Consider the following 20,470-nt stretch of genomic DNA (forward strand, 5'->3'; position numbering starts at 1 on the left):
CCCGTTTTCCCTATTTTATGTATTCTCTCGGCGGAGCTCCGGGAGGATGCACTGAAGGCCAGCCTGCACTGCAGCACTTACCCCGCTCTGCAGGGCAGGGAGAGGCCTCGCCTTAGAGCATGGAAAGGGGCTGGAGCATAGGCTGCCTGCACAAACAGCCCTGGGAGGGGTTTGTTTTTCCAAAATAAGGGACAGAAGAGCCTAGAGACAGCCCACGGAAGAGGAAATCCCCAACACAACCAATTAAAATGTAGTTTATTGGTTGTTTTACCATAGCACCGTTAGGATTTTTAAAATGTTACACACACACAATTACAGAGGAATAACTTAAAAAAACCTTTGTGATTTTGCCCAATAACCACATTGCACATAAATAGGATATAAAAGACATAAAAATAAAAAGTGTTTATTTTTGTCCTGGTAAGAACTATTTACCAGAAAGAACAGAGCACTAGAGAGCACATGAGTTTTAGGAACTCAACACATCGACGATCTGATTTTTCAAGAGAAGGTGCGGGCTGGTTTGATGAAGAAGTTGAGTACCCGTAGCTGCTCTTCAGTTGGCTTGAGACCAAGTCAGTATTTCATGCACACCCTGAACTCACATGGCATTCACACCAGGATCCCAGCTGAAGTGCCACTGAGGTTAGACAGCAATCTCTCCTTTAAAGTCAGATGATTTTGGCTCAGTCCTGGGGATATTCAGGATCAGGATATCAGGGTGAGAGGAGTAAAGCAACATTAGCATCACACTCAGGAAAAAAAGGTAAGCATCAGGGAATATGTAAGAATCAGGTTTAAAAAAAAATAACAAAATCATTATTTCTGGTATAAAACTGTTTACAAACACTGTGGTTGTTCAGGATATAATCTCTTAAGCGTAGAGCCCAGGCACTTAAGTTATTTTTCAGCTTCACATTTTTGGTGGGTGAACAGTCTCCCACCATCATATCATCCAATGTATCAATACAATGTTCAATAGTTAAAAAAAACACATCAAGAAAAAAACAAAACCACAAACAAAAAAACCCCACATGATGTCCTTAACACAGAAACAGAAGTAAAAAAGAAGCATGAAAAGAGAAAGAGCTCTTATAAACACTAACATGCTCAATAAAACATGACTGTTTTTAAGAACTGAAACCATCAGGACCTTACAAGATTAAAAGGACCTTTTCCATCATATGCAAAACCATCTGGGTTTGGGGTACAGTTTATGGTGTAACACCAACCTCCAACACCAAACCAGTATTGCTGACACCCTACACTTACGACATCTGCCACCATCCTTCTATCGTCTCATGCTGCAAGGAAAAGATGAGGTATTGCTGACACCCTACACTTAGGACATCTGCCACCATCATTCTATCGTCTCATGCTGCAAGGAAAAGATGACAAAAACAACTCCTAATAGTGACCCTGAAATGCCAATCTATTTTCTAAACAACATATGGCTTTGAAATAGGGCTCCGTTTGTGCTTAGAAGCAGAGGTGCGGGGAAAGCGTTGTCCTCATGGAGAAGAACGAGAGCGGCTGGGGGAAGCCAGCAAGGCACTTTCTCCAAAAACGTTGGCATAGGAAGATTTGAGGAACTGGACATAGTTTTGCATGCTGCGGTTGGTGCTCTCTGACTGCTCCAACCGATCCTTTAAATCCTGTAGGCGGCTTTCATACCGGCGCTCTGCCTGCATGAAGAAGCACAAATCACAGGCTGAAAGACAGCAACATTCATCCTATTCACATTAAACGTAAGCTGCTCCCAAAAAAGTGCTGAGGACAGCAAGAATTAGCACAGCAGTAGATGACATTACAACAGATGGTGCTACGATATTTATGATTTGTTCTGCTCATTTCCAACTCCATTCAGCAACTTGCTGATAAAAACAGGAGACAACACAGCTAATCAGTTGGGCTTTTAAAACTGATTAGCTATATTTACGGGGAATTAAACACACTCTTTTCTGAAGAGTAACTTGACCTGATCCATGTGCCAACCCAACTCCAAGTAAAACTCAAGTAAACAAGCAGGGTAAATAAGACATTATGAAAGATTACCATTCTCTCTTCTAGGAAAAAATCCTTTCCTCTAGAAGAGAAATTGCATTCCCTTTCAGATAACCAAGCACAGTAAATGAAGTTGAAATCTGTCCATGACATCCGGTGCAAGTCTCATTTGAACATAAGAAAGGTCTGATTCTTTTCTTACACACACGTAAGTTTAGAGCAAGTTTAAAGCAAGTTCATTCATTCAGATCATTGCTATAAGGAATACTCAAATGAGAGTCCACACTCCTGAATCAGTGACATAACAGACACGCCATATCACACATCTCATGCACACATACAACAGCACATCACATTCAGACACAGCTCTGCATGATTTTTGCAGCATGTCCTTAGGACATTGGTTTATGGACTCCAGTTGCTGCCAGGACACCACCAGCACAGCAAGAATATCCCTTGCATGTCACTCACATCATCCTTGCTCCGACGCAATTGGTTCAGTTCTGTTTTATTTCTACTCAGCTGGGTCTCCAAATCTAACATCTTGGATTGGGCTGCCCTCTCTCTAGACGTTGCTCGTTCTCGAGTTTGTTCCACCTACGTATAACACCAGAACAACTTTGTTAAACGGTTGTCTATGGAAGAATGATTTTTTTTTTCCCCTGCCCCATTGCCCACAAGGGCCCTATAAAGTTTAATTGGACACATTCTCATACATAAGCAGCAGCTCAGTCTTCTGCTTTCCTCTATTCTGTTGCAAACTGGACTGCAGAGTTCAGTTTTTCAATTAAGTGCTGACAAACAGTACCAATACGTTTTATTATTTGTGTTTCACTTAACATTTTGGTCATAGGCTGAGGAGGTATTTCCAGCATTCTCACTGTTCCCCTTTTACAGTCTGTATAGTTTTGGAAGAATGCACAAACGCAAGAAATTACTTACTTGTCTTTTGGCATCCTCAATGGCCATCTCCAGCTGACGTGCCAAGGAGCTACATTCACGGGTCTTCTCCTCTAACCGCAGCTGACACTGGTGGATCGATTCCTCACGTTTTGCTATGACCTGAAGGAATTCTATGTTCTGAGCACTCGTTGTCTCTAGTTTTCTAGGTTAAGACAATAAGGGAAGGAAACCCATTCATTTTAAATGGAGTATGTTCCAGTCTCCTTTTTGTCAGGTCCTGACTAGTCTGGAAACAGATTCTATTTCCCCTTGACAGGTGAGATTCCCAAGAAACACTTCTCCATTTCTTGAATCAAAATTTCAAAAGACTGAAGGACATACAGAGTACACACACCCCTACATTTTCCCAGACATCTGGGAAAGCCACTAAAAGGATTTTATAAACATGGGTAAAAGTACTGTAATATGAAAAACCTCAAAATTGTCAGGCTAGATTGGACAAGGAGCTGGTTTATCTGCTGTGTAAGCCATCATCCTTTCTAACAACATTCATAACAGTTGCTGCAAAAACATACAACTCTCTCTCCAGTGGACAGCTACTGATTAGAGATCCTTGTGGGATAACCAAATGCACAGAATCCTGGAGCCACATGGGGGACTGGAACAAGACTGAAGCTGTTTCAATCCCCTGAAAAAACAATGGGAAGAGGATGGAAATAGAAGATTAAGAGAGCCTAGTATTTCTAACCTTTCTAGCTCCTCCACCTTCAAGGTGAGCTGCTTTTTCTCCTCCTGGGCAGACTGATACCTCTCTCTTGTTATCTCCATTTTGTCTCCCTGGAGCTCAATCTAAAAATTACAGTAAGTAATTACTTTACAGAGTAGTCACTACACACACAACCAACCACCTAAAACATACACAGCTCTCCAGAAGGAAACATGCTCAATTCATGATTTCTGGAGAGCCCTAGAAAAGGAACAGTGGGTAGAAAAGGAAAGCACTAAACATCCATTTTGCTCGTGCTTCCAATTAACATTTGGAAAGGTATAAGAAAATTCTTGCATATTGCAAATGAAAAGACGGGTCCATAAACACTTGCATGCAGAGCAGCCACTTGCAAGCACAGCAAAGCACACGCATTAAAAGCGACCATATACATGACAGCAGCCCACGAAGGCATTAGAGCCTGAATTACCAGGAACGTTTATAATTCCAAACCAATCCAAATAAAGCAGTCAGACTGCAAGATCATTTGCTGTGTCTTGAGGCATGGTTGTAGAAGTCATGCCTGTCTATAATTGTCCTGCAATACCTACACAGTTCTCCTGGGGACAGAACACAGGGACTGGGAAAACAACCTGAAATCAGGGTGAAAAAATCAAGGTTGGGACAGCTCTATAAGCAGAAAACCACAGGACTGAAAGCTGACAAGATGATGGAAGCAACAGAAGTGAGTGTTGGCATTAGTAAGTGTCACTGCTGCTATTTGAGTCGCAGTAAGGTTCTGCACCAAGGGATTAGAAACCTTTCAAATAGCAAGGAATGCTACTAGCTATGCCGCTAACTTCTTGCACAAAGACATGGCACACACCTTTATTTTGCAGTGCACGTTTAATCTTTTCAAAAAGAGACGAGAACAGAGACGAAGTTTGAACCTTCCCGTGATTAGAACTTCATCTTGGTCTCAGACTTGCGGATTGCAGTGCTGCAGGTACTTTCTGCCAGTCCCTTACCCGCTGACGAAGATCTGCAATCATGAGAGACAGGTCCATGTTGTTCTTCTCATAACTCTGAAGCTGGTCCTGACATTCTGCCAGCTGTGTCTCTGTGATCTTTAGGATCTCAGGCAGCTTCTCCAGTTCAGCAAGCTGGCTCTGGAACTGCTTACGCGCCTACAGTCAAAGAGAACATGAGGAACTTCCAAATGTTCATAATGTAAGAAGCTTTGTTAGTCTGCAACCATGATGACACCATATGGATATTTGGCCAGGGTTGGAGTTCAAAGCCTAAGGTCTTCTACTCCAAAAGGCTTTTTCTTAGGATTTGGCATTCCCTACGGATGGAGTGAGAATGAGTGAGTATTTTGGATCCTGGGCTCTAATTTTACTAGAAGCTTGCTCTTTTTTGAGGACAGCTGTTCCACATCAGAAAATGGTGTAACCTAGATAGTCCACTGTTCTAAACCACTATTTCTGCATCAAAGGACACACTAAGCAATTTAAACACCTCTGAAGAACACCATATAGTCAAAAAGAAGTTACTATATGTTCAATAGATTTTGCAGAATGAACAAGTCCTGAGAAAAACTAATGGAAAAGGCAAACTGAGATAAGCCTTTTATTTCCTATTCACAGCCAATTTTCACTACATTCAGAACATTAAGATCCACAAACGTCTACAACATATCAGTCTTTAGAGGAATAGTTACCAGTTCAATCTCCTTGTTCATTTCATCCTTTAGTGTCTTGTTCTCTTTATCAGACTTCTCCAGTTTTGCTGCCACATCATCTGCTTCCATTTGGGTCTTCAACACCTGCACATACAAAAAAACCCACACGCTTTATCTGTTCTATATCGTTTTCAACAAGTGTGCAATGCAAACTAAAACTGCTCAAGGATCAGCAACAAGTTTCTTGCCACACTAACTACCACCCCAGAAATGTATTTGGAAGTTCACTTTCTGCTTCTGCCACCTGGATCGTTTAGGCTTTCCACCAAATGTTCTCCCCTCTTCCTTATCTTCCTCCTACCACAATAGCCAAAATCCGCCCCCAAAAGCAGCCAAGGAACAGTACTTGCCACACTAAAAGGCAGAAGAAAGCATGTCACTATTTTCCTTTACCTTTTGAAAAGGAGAAGGGAAGAGTGAAATAATTAAAACTAGTCTTTTGTTTTCTCTGCTGTGGGAGTCAGCTCTCCCTAATGACCAAGTTATCAGCACGTAGTGAGGAAGGTAAGTCTTCCACACGTTGCCATACAGCACATGGCAGTCTGAATGCTGCCATTTGAGAAAGATTCAGGCTAATAGAGACAAAAGAACCAAAACCATAAGAAATTGCAACATCTTCCAAGAGCAAACAAAGAGTTAAGGCATTACAGAATAAGCCACAACAGTGAAGGGAGAAAATATGTTTGTGCAAAGGCTGACGGTTTTGACAAAATGCCTACCTGTGACTTGTAGGTTTCAATCAACCCTTCATAGTTCCTGACAGAGCTCTTGAGCTGCTGCACTTCCATCTGCGCTTGGTTCAGCTTTTCCTCCATTGGGACCACACTAGCCTGAAAAAACAAAACGTCTTCCATTGACTGCTCGGAAGTAACTGCCACGCTAGCTGTCTAACATTGTCTAGACTAAGAAAAAGATTTTTATCAGTGTAAGTTGGCATCACTTTCCAGACTTCAGTGGATTGCTAAATTTACACCAGCAGAGCACAGAGGCTTGGGATGGTTGTACAATCTTTCCATTTGCCCAAATGAGCTGTGCTTCTTGGATTAGGGCCACTCCTTATTTGGCTCAATGCCTAGCTTTCCAAGAAGAAAATTATGCAAGTCACCTACAAGATCACCAGTGATAAGAGACACAGGAGAAATATGCCAGCCTTCTTTTTTATTTTGGATAATGCATTCTCACATGCATTCTCTCTGCACGCGAGAATGTTGTTTGTTCTCTGGACAAGCAGCATGAAGATGTAAGGACCAGATATAAGATCCCAGCTGGAAGAAACAGTACTTGGATTGGAGATACTGCTAGCCAAAATGTGGAAGTAACCCAGTCCTTCCAGAACATTCACTTTTCTTTATGTCCCTTCCCAGCATCCTTGCCCTGTCATACTCAGGTTATGGTGAAACTGATTTGAAACTAAATGGCTGCAATGGGTGCAATTCAACTCTGCCCTCAGAGGCCAAGCAATTTGTTGCAATTTCTCCTTTTTTTCCCCCCTCATACTTCAGCTTCAAACCCCTAGAATCACTGACCTTTAGCCTTTCATTCTCCATTTTTAAAGAAGTCATCTCTGTAGTCTGTCGATGCAATTTACCCATCAAAGCTTCTCTGTCCTCCCGCATCTTGTCCTCCAGGATTGTCTGCTGTTCCAGCAAGTCTGCAACACGGCTGCCATATAGAAAGAAAATGAATCCTTAAGTGAAAAGGAAGAATAAGACTGCTAATCCTTGAAAATCACATTCAGAAACATGGCTTTTATCTATTGTTTCATCTTCCTCCTCCAGTCACAGATGCACACCTATCTGTTGCACTCTTCTACCACCTCAATCTTCTTAGCCTGCTAGAAATTAACTTGAGTCATCCCCTTGGAGCTCAAATGCATTGCCTCCAAGATACATAGGATAAAGAGGTACCTCCCTCTTCTTGCACCTACCCATTTTTTACCACAGCAACAACTGCAGTGATACCAACACATTTATTTAGCTTTAAAACAAAATTGGCACAAACTGTATTGCCTATCTCTTCTAATCCCTTCCATTCAAGCATCTCAAACAGATCTCAAAAGATAGCCTTAATTCTTTCAAAGCATTACAAAATGGCAAGGGAACAGAGTTTTAACGGTCAGCAAATCCTTACAAAGCCTGCCTTGGCTGTGGCAAGTCAGCAGCAGAAGCTACATCTCTCTCAATCTCTCCAAACTCTGCTCTAGCCCTTAGGCAGTGCTGGTTTTGCTTGGATATTTACAGGCAATGCAATTAAATTACTCAATTTAATGAAATTATTCAATTAAATTATCCTTCAACTTAGAACTCATTCCCACTCATGCCATTTTCTCCACACCAATTTTATTTTAACCTGTTCAGCGTAACAATTTCCAGTTCGAGGTCACTCTTGTCCTTTACTACTTTGTTGTAGCGACTCCTCCAGGACTCCAGAGTAGACAGTGCCTCAGCAATATAACTGTCCTATCAAACAAAAGAACTAGATGAGGAAAAGAGCAAGAGAGCAAGTGTCACTGGACACGGGATATGCAGACAATATGCAGAGATGCTGATATGGGTAAACATGGTGTGTGCAGAGACTTCACTAAGACTTTTAAAATATTGAGGACAAGTATTTATTTTTATTCTTCCTGATCCTTCAGAGAGAAGTGTTCTACTTCAGTAGAAACTCTGAACTTCAGTTCACTACTGTCAGCCAACAGACATAGCAGCAGCGAAAGAAGAATCCTCTTTGAAGGCAGATGAACCATCAGAAATACAAAGCATGGCTAAGATTCTACAAGGGGCTCTGGTCCCTGGAATTCTAAAAACAAGGGAGAGGGAAAAAAAAAAAAAATCAAGTAGTGTAAAATCCATGTTCCCTTCTGATTTGTTTTAGCCCTAACTTTTCTACTTTTTATTGAGATCCTTCAGTAATTTTTCAACTGGAAATTCCAGTACACCTCTAAGTCTTTGTAATTCTCTGCTCTGACTAGTTTCTCAATTCACAACCAAGTCCATTCAACCCAAAACCACAAGGCTTTATTTTATTGGCTTTTGTCAACCCTCAGACTGTTCTAAAGAACCAGGTGAAAAATCAGATCTGCTAGTATGATCCAAGTTATTGCATGTCCTAAGTTAAGGACATGCAGCGAGTATAGTGACAGCTGAGAAAACTGGATTTGTGCTAAACTTAGCATAAATAGGCCAAAGCATCAAGACAGAAATAAATCTCCTTAGTTGAAAGCAGAGACTCTCCCCATGGTTGCTACCAGAAGTCAAAGATTTAGATGCATGACCTGAAATGAGGTCTCTCCTTCTGTATTATCAGGTACCTTTTCTGCTAGCTGGACAGTCAATTGCTCTGCATACTCTTCACTCCGCTCTGCCCGCTCTTTCTGTGCACGGATGGCTTTCTTCAGCGCCTCTTTATCACGGTCTGCCTTCTGTCTTAGTTCTTTCAGTTGTTCCATGATATGTTCCACTTCTGCCTTATGCTGGGCTTCATTGTGCTCCAGATTCTGCAGGGGGGAAGAAAACACACTACATGGAATAATGACTTTGTACCTGCATACCCAAAGCAGCAACTGATTTCCTAGAAACAGTGGAGAGAGCTGGGCATAAACTCATAACCGCCCACCTGGAGGTACTTGCAATCACGTTTCACCTACATAATCCTGTCCTAATGCTGACATATGTCAGCATGACATCTCTTCCTTTCCTTCCAAGAGCCTTCCCCTCTTTCATAAGCTGCTCTCTAGAATACTGATTTCATCTCCTAACCAAGATAAATACTGATCTACCAGTCTTTTGATCTGAGAACATTCTCTTTATTAATTGAAATGCTCACGTACAGTAATGTTGCTTTATGCAGCTATATAGCTTAATAGAATTAAAGCTCTTCTAAACCATTAACGTACATATGTTCATCACAACATCAACATCAACAACAGATATGTTAAACATAAGATTTTGATCAAGACAAACCAGGGGAACTTTCTCCCCCTCGTTAATACTGTAGAAAGTGTGCATGAGTGTTCAAATACAGGAACTCATGACACAGGATTTTTTCTAGAAAGCAAATTAAATAGTTTACAATCTGTCTCAATGCTTGACTAAACCAAAGGCATCTTTTAAATAATTATGTAGTAATTAACTTAGGAAAAAAAATCTAATAAATGTACATAGATCTTAAGGCTACGATTTTGCCTCATGCATCAGAAGTGAAAAGGTTTTCTTTTTCTTATTTCATTTTAAAAGTATGGTGTGTGTTAGCAGCATAAACATCACCAGCCAATACGTCAGCCTACCAGACACAGCAGAAGAATAGTTGGTGAGTGCTACTTCCCTTGTCAATTCAGTTCATGAGAGTAAATGAAGAGACAATCCCCAGGGACCACTGAAAACATACCCGTATCTGTATAGTCAGACGGTTGTTCTCAGCTTCTTTATTTCGCAGCTGCGCTTGTAAACGGCCTCTCACAGCCTCCATAGATTTGGAGAGTTCACATGCTGTCTTTGCCTGGTCCTAAATAAGAAGCAAGACACACACACCTTTTTCCTCAACAAGCTAAGAGAAGGAACACTTTCTAATAAGTAACCATTCAGTGAAGAAATCTGATACTATCCCCAGCCACCTCCACTTTCCTCAGATGGACCCTCACAGCTCCTCTACTCCAATAAAATGGGCAACAAATGAGTAGCCATTTATTTTACATCAGATGTGAATGACTGTCCCCTTGTTCTAGGGACAAATATCCTTCATACCTGATCTCTTCCGCTACATTCCTTTACTTCCTAAAGAGAGGAACAGACTGGAATTTGACATCATGAACCAACAGGACCTCAAACAAAGGCAATTCAGTAATAAGCCCAAGCAAAGAGAATACCACCTATTCACCTTTGTGATGGATGTTTTATTAGCAGAAAATTGAATCCACAACTGTGCTGTCTATCTAGTTTTATAAGCAAGCCAGTCATCTGACTCCTTAAAAAGTAATCGTCTGCAAGTACAAATCCATATTTTGGACTATCTGTAGTTCTACAGAACTGGAAGGTAGAGCAGGGAGTGGAAAACAAAAAAAGGAAACTACCTTTTCTGCCTGTATCTGAGTGGTAAGATCGTCCACTTCTTTTTCTTTCTCCTGAAGCCTCATCTGAAGTTGCTGGGAAAACAAACACCACTCAGATGTTAAGTAAGAAACACATTTGGGTTGGCGGGTGGAAGGAAACACATGTAACTGCCTCCCTCCCAAGACCCTCTGATCATGGCACTCTGCCTGGTATCCACAGCAACCGCATCCTCAGGATGGAGAACCAGCCTGCATTCTCCTCGAGCAGAAAGCAAAAGGGATACACATACATTTGTGTAACAGGGCATAGGATACTCAGTCAAGAAGGAGGATCTGACAGGACCACATACTCCACAGACAAAAAAAGTGCATTACCTCTGTCTCACAGCAAGTTTTATAACTTCTGGCAATGCAAGAACTCTTCTCTGTTTACAGATAAGGAAATGAACAAAAACTGGCACCAGGTCACCTACTCATTCAGTGACAGAAGCAGATACAGAAAGGTTACCCTCTTTGTGCTTTTCTATCTCTAAGGATAACATGATAAACATACAGAAACAAGAAGATGATTTCCAAAATGAAGAATTCTATCCTAACCATGGGGGTATTTTGGCAGTAGATATTTTTTTTTTCTCTCCCACACCCAGAAATTTCTTTTTAAAGAACATGTAGCACAATTCTTGCTTTGTACATTCAGTACCATAAGAAAAGGTAAGCAGAATCATTTTCGCTTAAACGTAATAAGAACAGGTTTAAGTTCTCCTTTACAGTTGAATACTGTAAATCCTAACAGTGCTTTTATATGTAAGTCTCAGTTGTGCTGTCCCCATTCTAAGATCCATATTTCAAAGGCTATGAAAATCTATCCACTTTGAAATGTAGGTTGTTAACAAGAGAAGCAATGTAGTGGCTCCGATTACCACAAAAGCCAAAATATTTTTTATTGGTCTAAAAGGCATTAGTGTAAGACTTGATGGCTGAATACCAGACAAAGAAAAGCTTGTCATTTTAGATCTCCCTGCTTTATCATGAAAAAAAAAAAAAGAGAAAAAAGAGACTGTGGTTCACTTACCAATTTCTCTGCATCTAAGTCAGCCAGCATTTTCAGCAGTGCTCCTTGCCGCTCCAGCATCTTCTGAGCATCCTTCTACAAAAGAAATACATGAAAAAAACGGTTAACTAAAAAGTCTATTTTATACAGATTCTTCAGATGGAACTGGGCAAATCAACCATTTCCTCCCAGTTGCAGCAGCAATTCTCAGAAGATACCCAGAAGCATCAAATCTGCTAAATATTTCACATACCATCACCTATCTTAGAAAGCTTGTCCACTTCTCATTCAAAGATTATAAGAAAAAGCATGATGGCAATTTAATATCGTTCCAAACTCTCCTGCTACCCAGGGAAAGTCATGTGGAAGAATTCAGTCCTTTTATTCAGTCTCACTGGTGGCTGATGGCTGAAAGAACAGTTACCATCAGCCTACTTTTGCTCAAATGGAATATAAACTACAGGAGCAATTTCATTTCTGTATTGCTCTTACAAGCAGTGTAGAATTGTTCCATACAAGCAGTACAGAACTGTTTACAATGTTTCTGTTACTGCTCTTAACAAGCCTACAAAAACAAAGTTCTGAACATCCTTAGGTTCTCATTAGCTAAGGCCACATCTAGTCCTCAGTCTTCAGCCAACGCAACTGTAGCAGTAACATTTCAGACTAGCACGATCAGCTGATACAGCTCTGATCCAGATGAGAAAGAATAGGCGACACAGTAGTGCCTATACCTTTCAATACAGTCAAAGAGGCTCTAACAACCTCACAACAGAAAAGTCAGTCTTACTCTAAGACATAGGCAGGAATTAAAAAAAAAAACAAAACTATCCATCCTTTATGGCACAGGGTCAACGGCAGGGTTAGGAAGAAAAAAAAAAAAAAGAGTTAAAAGCTCTCAAACTCCATTTCAGTCCACAAGACAACGTAGTCTCCTGTAATCATCCAGGTTCAAGCACACAGCACAGCTCACCTCCCGGTTGTGCTGCTCTCTCAGAAGTTCTCGTAGTGTCCGGTTCGTTTCTTCAAAGGTGCTCAATTTCTGGAGCAGAAGCTCTTTTTGTCTTGTCAATGTGTTAATGTCTGAGCTGCTCATGTGTTTCTCCTAGAGGAAAAACAATAAAAGAGAAGAAAAGAAAAGAATTGTTCACATGGAATTGATGTATGAAGCTGATACAAGCATGAGCAATACAATAGTCAGCACCATGCATGCAGAAGGTGACTGTACGCTGCAAGTAAATACCTCACTTCCAAAGCTAGCGAACACCTTAAGCATGTTAAATCCCTCCACTTTTCCTTACATTTTTCTGTATCAGCAACTGTAACATTATATTTTTAAGACAGCCATATAACAAGACAATGTAGTAAAGGCAAGAACAAAAAAGGACAACACCTACAATGTTGAGTCTCCCGATGGTATTTTTCAGGGCATGGATCTGCCTGGCTGCTGCTGCTCCATCCCTTTCTGCCTCACTCAGCTTGGACATCAGACACTCCTTCTCATGCTGCAAGTACTTTTTCTGTAGCCTGTAATGAGAATTCAGCCATCAGAGGAACAAGAAACTTTAACAGCTGTACCAGCTACTATTGTATTACAGTTGATTGGGTTAAAACTCATAAAAACCCTTGACTCGGAGGCCAAAAGCTCTAAACAAACACTACTTAAGATTTATCCCTTTTCAGTGTGGAAGTTGTTCTGATAGAAGCCAGTAAGTAGACACCAGGAGCTTGCTAAGACCACAGCTATCGAACAGGAATTTAGAGGGGACAAATCAGGCTTATACCAAAGCCTGCACACACTATTAAACCCACAACACAAAGCTGTGCTTTTCCTGGGCACTTCAGTCACAACAGAAGTAAAAATCCAAATGGTTGAACATGAAACAGGAAAGCACACCAAGGTATACAGCTCAAAGTTTTTAGCCAGGGCTTGTAATCTCAGAAGTATTCACAAAGTTTTCTGAAAAAGGAATCCACAGTATTAACTTCCAAGTGATCTTTCTTAAGGAAAAAATAAAACTAACTCTTTTAAAACACTAGTGTTCCCCTGGAGACACAAAATTCCCTAATTCTTTAGATACAAAGCAGATGCAAAAATGTCAGACTTGGAGATCTTCAGGGTCAGTAAGAAAAAACCCATGATTCAGTCCTCTCAGGGGTTGTCACTCCTGTCTCATGATTTTTCACAGACGCCAAAAATTCTCCTCTAATTTTCAGCTCCATGTTTATTCATTTGTTGTTCTACCAATATCATCACAACTCAAACAGCGCCTCTTAGCCTTCAAAATATTAATTGCAGAGCTAGGTGACCCTCCAGTAGGCCACACAAGCCAACTGCTCTCAGGTTCCTCAGAGTATTTTTTTCCATTCCAGTAATCATTCTAGAGCCCTTCTCTGCAGTTATTGCCATCTGAAGTTCCCCTTCTAAAAGGTGACAAAAAAATCCAAGAACATCAGTTCTTCAGCAGCACTGCAACCCAGGGTACAAACTACAACTTCAAATAATGTTAGCAATAAAGGAGGTAAGCACACTGTAAATACCACTACTTGCAGTAACAATGGAGAACTGGAGCTTTCTTACACAGTCAGATCTTTCTCTTCCTTTATGCGCTCAATATTGCGCCGGAGCAGTGTATTCTCATGTTCTGTTTCTACCAGCTCTTGTGTGACCTCATTCAGTTCTTCTTTCTGCTCCTCAAGGAGACGCTTTGTCATTTGCTGCTGTTCCTCCTTTTTCTGCAATTTGGCCTGATGAAGATATTTAAATAGAACTTAAGACAAACCAGGTGCTTTTAAAGCGATACACAGAATCCATGCCACAAACCAGTGAACTAGCCACTCAACTGCACCAAAGGACCTATTTTTTTTTTTTTCTCCTAGATACTTCCAGGCTGTTCCTGTGCACAAAGGGCATAATTCATTTATTGCCTGGAAATACCTCCCATCCCATCAACACAGGGAGACACAAGCATCCTGGCTCTAAGTCACATACCAGAAATTGTCATCAGACATGAGACAGACCTCAAACATGGCAAGAACGGAGCTCTGGTAGCAGTTCACATGCTGGAGATGACTTCCATTGCTCCACTATTGCTTTGTGAGATCCAGGGAACTGGGTGAAATCAACCTAAATAGCCCCTGGCATTTTGTTTCCATCTACCCATTTTGGATTACCCGGGACGTAGTGTGGCAGCTCAGTGTCACTGCTGGTAGTGTCTGTACACTGTCCAATGTGTACACACACTGGAGTTGTGTACAGACTATTCAAGAGCTGAATGAGGCTCAGAAGTTGACTACTGCTCCTCATGAATGACACAGGCACCCCATTTGGCAACTAAGAGTACTACAAACAGTTGAAGATGTGAAAGACGACAGAACATAGAGAGGGGCTGAATTACTGTACAAGACTTGTTTCTTTTTGCAGCAAAAAAGTCACTGAAGATTCACTGGCTTGTACAAAACCAAAGCTAATAAAAGTAATGTGATATTACACCATGGATTTATTTAAGTGACACCACCAAACATTTAGATTAAATTAACTTATTACAAGTATCAAAATAGATTGTTTTACAATCATGCAAGTAATTCCATTACATTTTTTAGCATAAATAAAATGGAAAACCTTTAATTTAAGAATCTACTTGACTCAAACCCTATTCTTGTTCACTGATTTGAACTTTACATAGCTTAGAGTAAAGTAGTAAGAATACAATATTTGCTGCCCTCAGTGTTAACTGAAAGTTTAAAATGCAGTCTTCCCCCACCATAGAGCATCTTATGAAATCTGGGTGGTGTCAAGTACGCAAGAGGCTATTTATCTGGAAAACACAACATCACTGGGCTGCACATTTTGAAAGAGAATCAGAAGAAAAAAAAATCTTGAGTTGAGTAAGTGGATTCTTTGACAATAAAACATCATCATAACACATTTTTCACTTTCTGGAATGACCAGTTTTCAGATTTTGGGCTTAAGCAGAATCCAGATTATTTGGCAACTGAGGCACAGCAATACCTTATTAAATGGATAATGATTTAAAATGTTTCCCAGTAGGGCTTAGTGAATTTCTCACTAGGATAGTTCAGCTCTTCTAAATAACTCAGATAGCTTGCTTTAAAAAAAAAAAAAAAAAAAAATCAAACCAACAGCCTGGGTAGTCTTCCATTGTACCAAGACTTGACTCCAGCCTCATCTTACCAAACAATCAGCTACAAAACTTGAGTCAGCAGGTCTTTAAACTGTCTCCTCACCTCATTCTTCAGCGTTCCCACCACATTCATCAGGCTATCTATCTTCTTTTCATATTGGTTCATTTTGCAGTAAACAGCATCCTCCTCATCTGTAGAGAGGTCACTCAGGTGCAATACTGACAGCATTTTTTCTGAATCTGGAGGTGTAATTTCTAGGCGGTGACTTGGTCCCTAGTAGAAGAACAATATAGTGAATCATTTTTTAAGTATAAAGTTATAAACAATATTCTAAACCTAACTCTGCCAAAACCAGAGACCAGGTCACATCACTGCAATAAGGGTAGTAAGGAAAACATTTGTAAACAGCTCTTTTCATTTCCGTCAGAGAAAGGTCAAGAATGCAGAAAGACTAGAGCAGAAAAAGAAGAAAAAATAATGTAAATTCAAATTCTCATTTGGAAGAGCCAGGAATACAAAAGACAAAACACTCAACCCATGAGAAAGAAAATATTACACAATACTATACAAATGGTCCATGCTTCAGAAAAGACTAAGAACAGCAGCCCTTCACTGTGCCTCCAGATGAGATCTTGAAGGGGACTAGTAAAACCACAATAAACAAATTTGTCTGGCTTCTAGAAGCAGAAAGGCATGATACGGCCATAGGCTGCTAATTAATTTCCAATTGTTCTGTATTAAAAAGTGAAAAAGATTTATAGAAGACACTTCAAATGGATGGTAGGTGACAGTAGCCTTCTTTCAGATCAGCCCAGCTCCCTCACTATACAACTGCTCTCTTCAACCTCAGATAAACATGAAAGTTTGTTTTAAAGAGCAAAATCAGCCATACCTCCCGTTTGCAGGTGGACTCCCGGACAGAAGTTTTGCCTGGAGGCATCCAGGGGGCTTTGGTTTTTACCCGGACAGCTCGGCACACATTCATGGTATCCCCTTTCATTTTCTGCTTGTGCTTTTGCTAAAGAAAGAGACAATAAAATAAATCACAGACTTTTAAAGAACCATTTACAATTTTTAGAGCTGCAAAACCCAATGAAAGATCATTCATACAAAAATACCACATAATGTTTCACATGATACATCAGATCAGACGAGACAGCAGCCGCCTGAGGAGGCTAACACCAGCCAGAAGGAAAGGTTATTGCACATTCAGTTGACAATATGGCTAGATGTACTAAATTCTTATTATTTATCATGTAGTGACTCTGGTATATCACTGGGATACCTGCACTTGCGATGTGATGAAAGCCTTACCCAGCAGACCGGGGTGGGAGATTGGGGTGGAGGAGAAGGAAGACTCCTCTGTATGGAGATACACAAAACAAATACTGCAATACAACCCATTCACGTGAAGGCGGCAAGACCTGGGAGATCCCTTCTCTGTTCCAGATTAATTTCACAAAAGAGCAGCTATATCATTTGACAACAGCACCACAAGAGAAAAAAAATAACAGTCTGGTGTGATCAGTTATGAAAAACCCCTGAAGCGTTTTCCCAGCTTTGCAGTCAACTAATAGATCCATATTTATTTGTATTGAACTCAAGGTGCTCTAACTGAAGGCAAGTTAAAGTGGTTTTGCACAATTCTAAGTTTAGAGAAAAATCAGATGTTCTAAATATTCCCTACAGGCAATTAATTAATAAGAGTCATTGATTTCACTGTCAGGCCGTACCCCATTATGATATTTGCCATTAGCAACAAACACAAAATTGATGAAGGACTTAGAACAGGATGTCTGCACATAAGAAAGAATGAGCTAGCAACTTCCATCACCTTTTAAGAACAACTTTACATAAACATCCAACTACAAAAGAGGATATGAGACACTTTTTTCCTAAGCACATTGATTTTAATACAGTCAAGACTGTATTTGAAACACCTAGATATTACCTTTCCCCAAACCTTTCCTGCAAAAATAGAGATGAAGCCAAAGAAAAACCATTATCAGGACACAAATCCAGGAAATAAAAGGGGGAAAAAAAAAAATCCCCCAGACCATACCACACCACATTGGAAGCAACACTCCTCACAATCAAACACTTGAACATGAAAAGTAACTATATATTCTATATCATACACGGATCATCTTAAAACACAGAAAATGTGTTGCTGAAAATTCACTACTGAATATGAATTCAAGTCTTTCAGTTCTAATACAAGAGTAAAACAGACCTTGAAGATTTTGTGGTGCTTCTAGGACCATTCACCTTCCTCTCTGTAGCCATTACAAACACCCAGCTACACACTCCTACCTGGGATTTTGCAGGTGTGGTTTTCTGACCCTTTTTAATATGGACATGGACAGGGGTGTTTTCATCCACATGGACGTGCAAAGGGGGAGATGAGGAACGGTTCTTCATGGCTCTTCTCCCACAAACGGGAAAGGGCAATACAATGAAAGGAAACCTGTGAATAAGGAAACTGGAAATAACAACATTTCCCTCTGTGCCAGAGAGCAACAATGGCCAGCCTTGGTTATAGTTTGTGCTTTCTTTCAGTAGCATCTGCCATTTTGAATTGCACACTACTTTGCTGTAAAGCTAGGATTAATATAAATAACTTCTCCGCTTCTGGTATTTTCTGCTTTTAACATGGTTATTAAAGACCAAATATAGTTGGATTGATAGCAGGTGTCTGTAAGAGTCATTGGAATTCAAAGTCTTAGAGCAAGCGAGCAAATCAAGGGCTCCAGTAACCAATACAGTCTGATTATGAAGAAAAATTTGAAGAGGGGCAGAGAGGAGCATTAATTAACAGTTTAGTTGAGAAAAAAAACAGAAAACCATCAGATTCTTCCATCCTAGAACCCTGAACCTGTACACCTTCATATGTGCTTAACTTTAAGTGTCTTTTTGAAGTTAAACAAATGCTTAAAAGCTTTTGGATCATGACATTTCTTTCATCTTTAGAAAAAAGAACAACCTTAACCAATATCTAACACAACACGGAAAAGCCTAGCGACACAAGGTTAAAGTCATCGCCTTTGAGCTTAATGGTTCGGTTGAGGTAAGGGTATAACACAATTGCAAATCTTACAAAAATCCACCAGCAGCACTAATCTGATTCTGGCAGAAAGTTTTTTGTCAGTCTAGGTAAAATTACTTACAGTTATTTTAAAGTTTTTAGCTCTTCTTGACAGTGTGTTCTGCACAGAGACTGAAGTCACTTCATCGTTGATGGATGAGGGACACCTGATACAGGAAAAATAAAATGACCACTAATAGGAAAAGCTGACAATTTCTGAACATCCTCTTCCTTTTGATTTAAGGCAACACACAGGCTCAAACACATCAAATGTATGAACCCAAACAACACAAGCTGGTGTGTCCTGGCTTCCCCTGAGAAGCATTGGATGAGGGAAGGACCGAGATTATACTTACTTACATATCGATTATGAAAGTTGGTTCAAACAATGGCAATGTTTTGTACAATTACACAATGGCCTTACTCAAACAGTTACAAACCTTCAAATTCTAACTGCAATTTTTAACCAGTTGCATAAGAAAACAAGGTTTGAACAGGTCCAGAGTACCTCTACATCCCTTCCCAAACCCCACACCCTCCCTAAATTCTGCCATCATCAACAGATTCTGTAAAACTCGACAGAAATGTTGACGTTCTTTTTTACACAGTTTATACAATTTTGCAGGCTGAAGAGATGCATCCAAATTAGCACTCATCCTGCAGGAAACCCAGCACCACAGAGACTTGTGTTGCAGTGGGGTCACTGCCTGCCCAGCAGACACGTGTACCGGTCAGCTAACCAGTAGCACACATAGAATCAGGAGTCAGCTACAGCATGAGCAGCTTCTTGCCTGGTGGTATGTTGGGGACTTGAAGAAATGAGAGCAAGGGAGGAGGAATCCCCGAAGGACTAATGTCTATGGGGGAGTGATGAAGTACAGCTACAACAGTGGTGGCGGACCAGGCTCAGTCAGTCCTTCACAATTTGCTATGTAAGAACAAGTGTTACGAGGCAAGCGTTACTTGTAATGCGGTAGAGCAGGATTTTTTGTACAATACTCCTGCTAGACTAGAATTTAGATCACTCTCTACAGCTCATTGATTAATTTGTCCACTTGGAAAGGTTCATGTAATAACTTACTCTAAATGAAACCAGTAGTACTGCATCTGTCTTTAAGCAGTATGTGTTTAAGACAAAATATGTCAGATTTATGAAGATTACAGAAGGGAAGACACAGCCGTACTTACAACTGCAAACAGCGCTGGGTGTTTTAACCCTCTCCTTCCCGAGGAGAGGTTAAACTCGGCTACAGCCCCGACTGAGACCTTAGGCAGAGCTTCTGAATCACCACAACTAAAACAACTGCTGTCACACAGCTCGCCCTAACAACAAGGTTTATTTCAGAAGTTTACGTAACTTCTGCCATTTCTGGAGACTTTTCAAAGAATCTGTGGGTACCTCACGCTGGCAGGGACCCAGCCTGGGGCCAGTCTCCCGCTCAAAGCGGGATCGGCTCCGAGGTCAGACCCGGGCTTTAACCAAGTGGGGCTGGAAACCCCCCAGGGGTAGCACCACCCCCCCGCAGCCCGGCCCAACGCCTGCCCCAATACCACCGCGCACGTTTTCCGTTATATATTTAAAGCCGCCTGATAGTTCCCGCTTTCCCTCGCAGCGGGAAGGACTGCCCCAAGGCAGGAGGTACTTCTCGTTACTGACGCGGCGGGGAAAGCGCCGAAGGAATTATTCCCGGGGACTCGGACATCACCGCGGAGGGGAACCGCGCCCTCCCTGGCCGCGCCCCCACACCGGGGCCGGCGGCCCCAGCCCCCTCACCGTGAAGGGC

The 20,470-nt window shown here is 41.0% G+C and overlaps 1 protein-coding gene across 4 annotated transcripts; it reads right to left on the reverse strand.

The window, feature by feature from the left end:
• Window positions 1-1,352: 1,352 nt before the first annotated feature.
• ODF2 (outer dense fiber of sperm tails 2) lies at window positions 1,353-18,853 on the reverse strand. Of its 4 annotated transcripts, XM_010291227.1 has the most exons (20): window positions 18,769-18,853; window positions 17,915-18,068; window positions 16,494-16,619; window positions 15,704-15,874; window positions 14,037-14,203; window positions 12,853-12,982; window positions 12,429-12,560; window positions 11,477-11,551; window positions 10,426-10,497; window positions 9,744-9,860; window positions 8,668-8,853; window positions 7,707-7,816; window positions 6,884-7,019; window positions 6,077-6,187; window positions 5,337-5,441; window positions 4,642-4,800; window positions 3,656-3,756; window positions 2,947-3,109; window positions 2,476-2,601; window positions 1,353-1,685 (listed from the first exon to the last, which is right to left on the reverse strand). In XM_010291227.1, exons 2-20 carry the CDS (start codon window positions 18,020-18,022, stop codon window positions 1,512-1,514), a joined length of 2,469 nt encoding a protein of 822 aa, XP_010289529.1. In that variant the 5' UTR covers window positions 18,023-18,068; window positions 18,769-18,853; the 3' UTR covers window positions 1,353-1,511. The 4 variants fall into 4 exon arrangements, with proteins under 4 accessions (XP_010289529.1, XP_010289530.1, XP_010289531.1 ...); XM_010291228.1 differs by lacking the exon at window positions 18,769-18,853 and having other exon boundaries at window positions 11,477-11,548; window positions 17,915-18,062; XM_010291229.1 differs by lacking the exon at window positions 18,769-18,853 and having other exon boundaries at window positions 11,477-11,548; window positions 16,551-16,619; window positions 17,915-18,022.
• Window positions 18,854-20,470: the final 1,617 nt, after the last annotated feature.

Source organism: Phaethon lepturus, unplaced genomic scaffold, assembly GCF_000687285.1.
Source record: "Phaethon lepturus isolate BGI_N335 unplaced genomic scaffold, ASM68728v1 scaffold9597, whole genome shotgun sequence".
Taxonomy (NCBI): Eukaryota; Metazoa; Chordata; class Aves; order Phaethontiformes; family Phaethontidae; genus Phaethon; species Phaethon lepturus.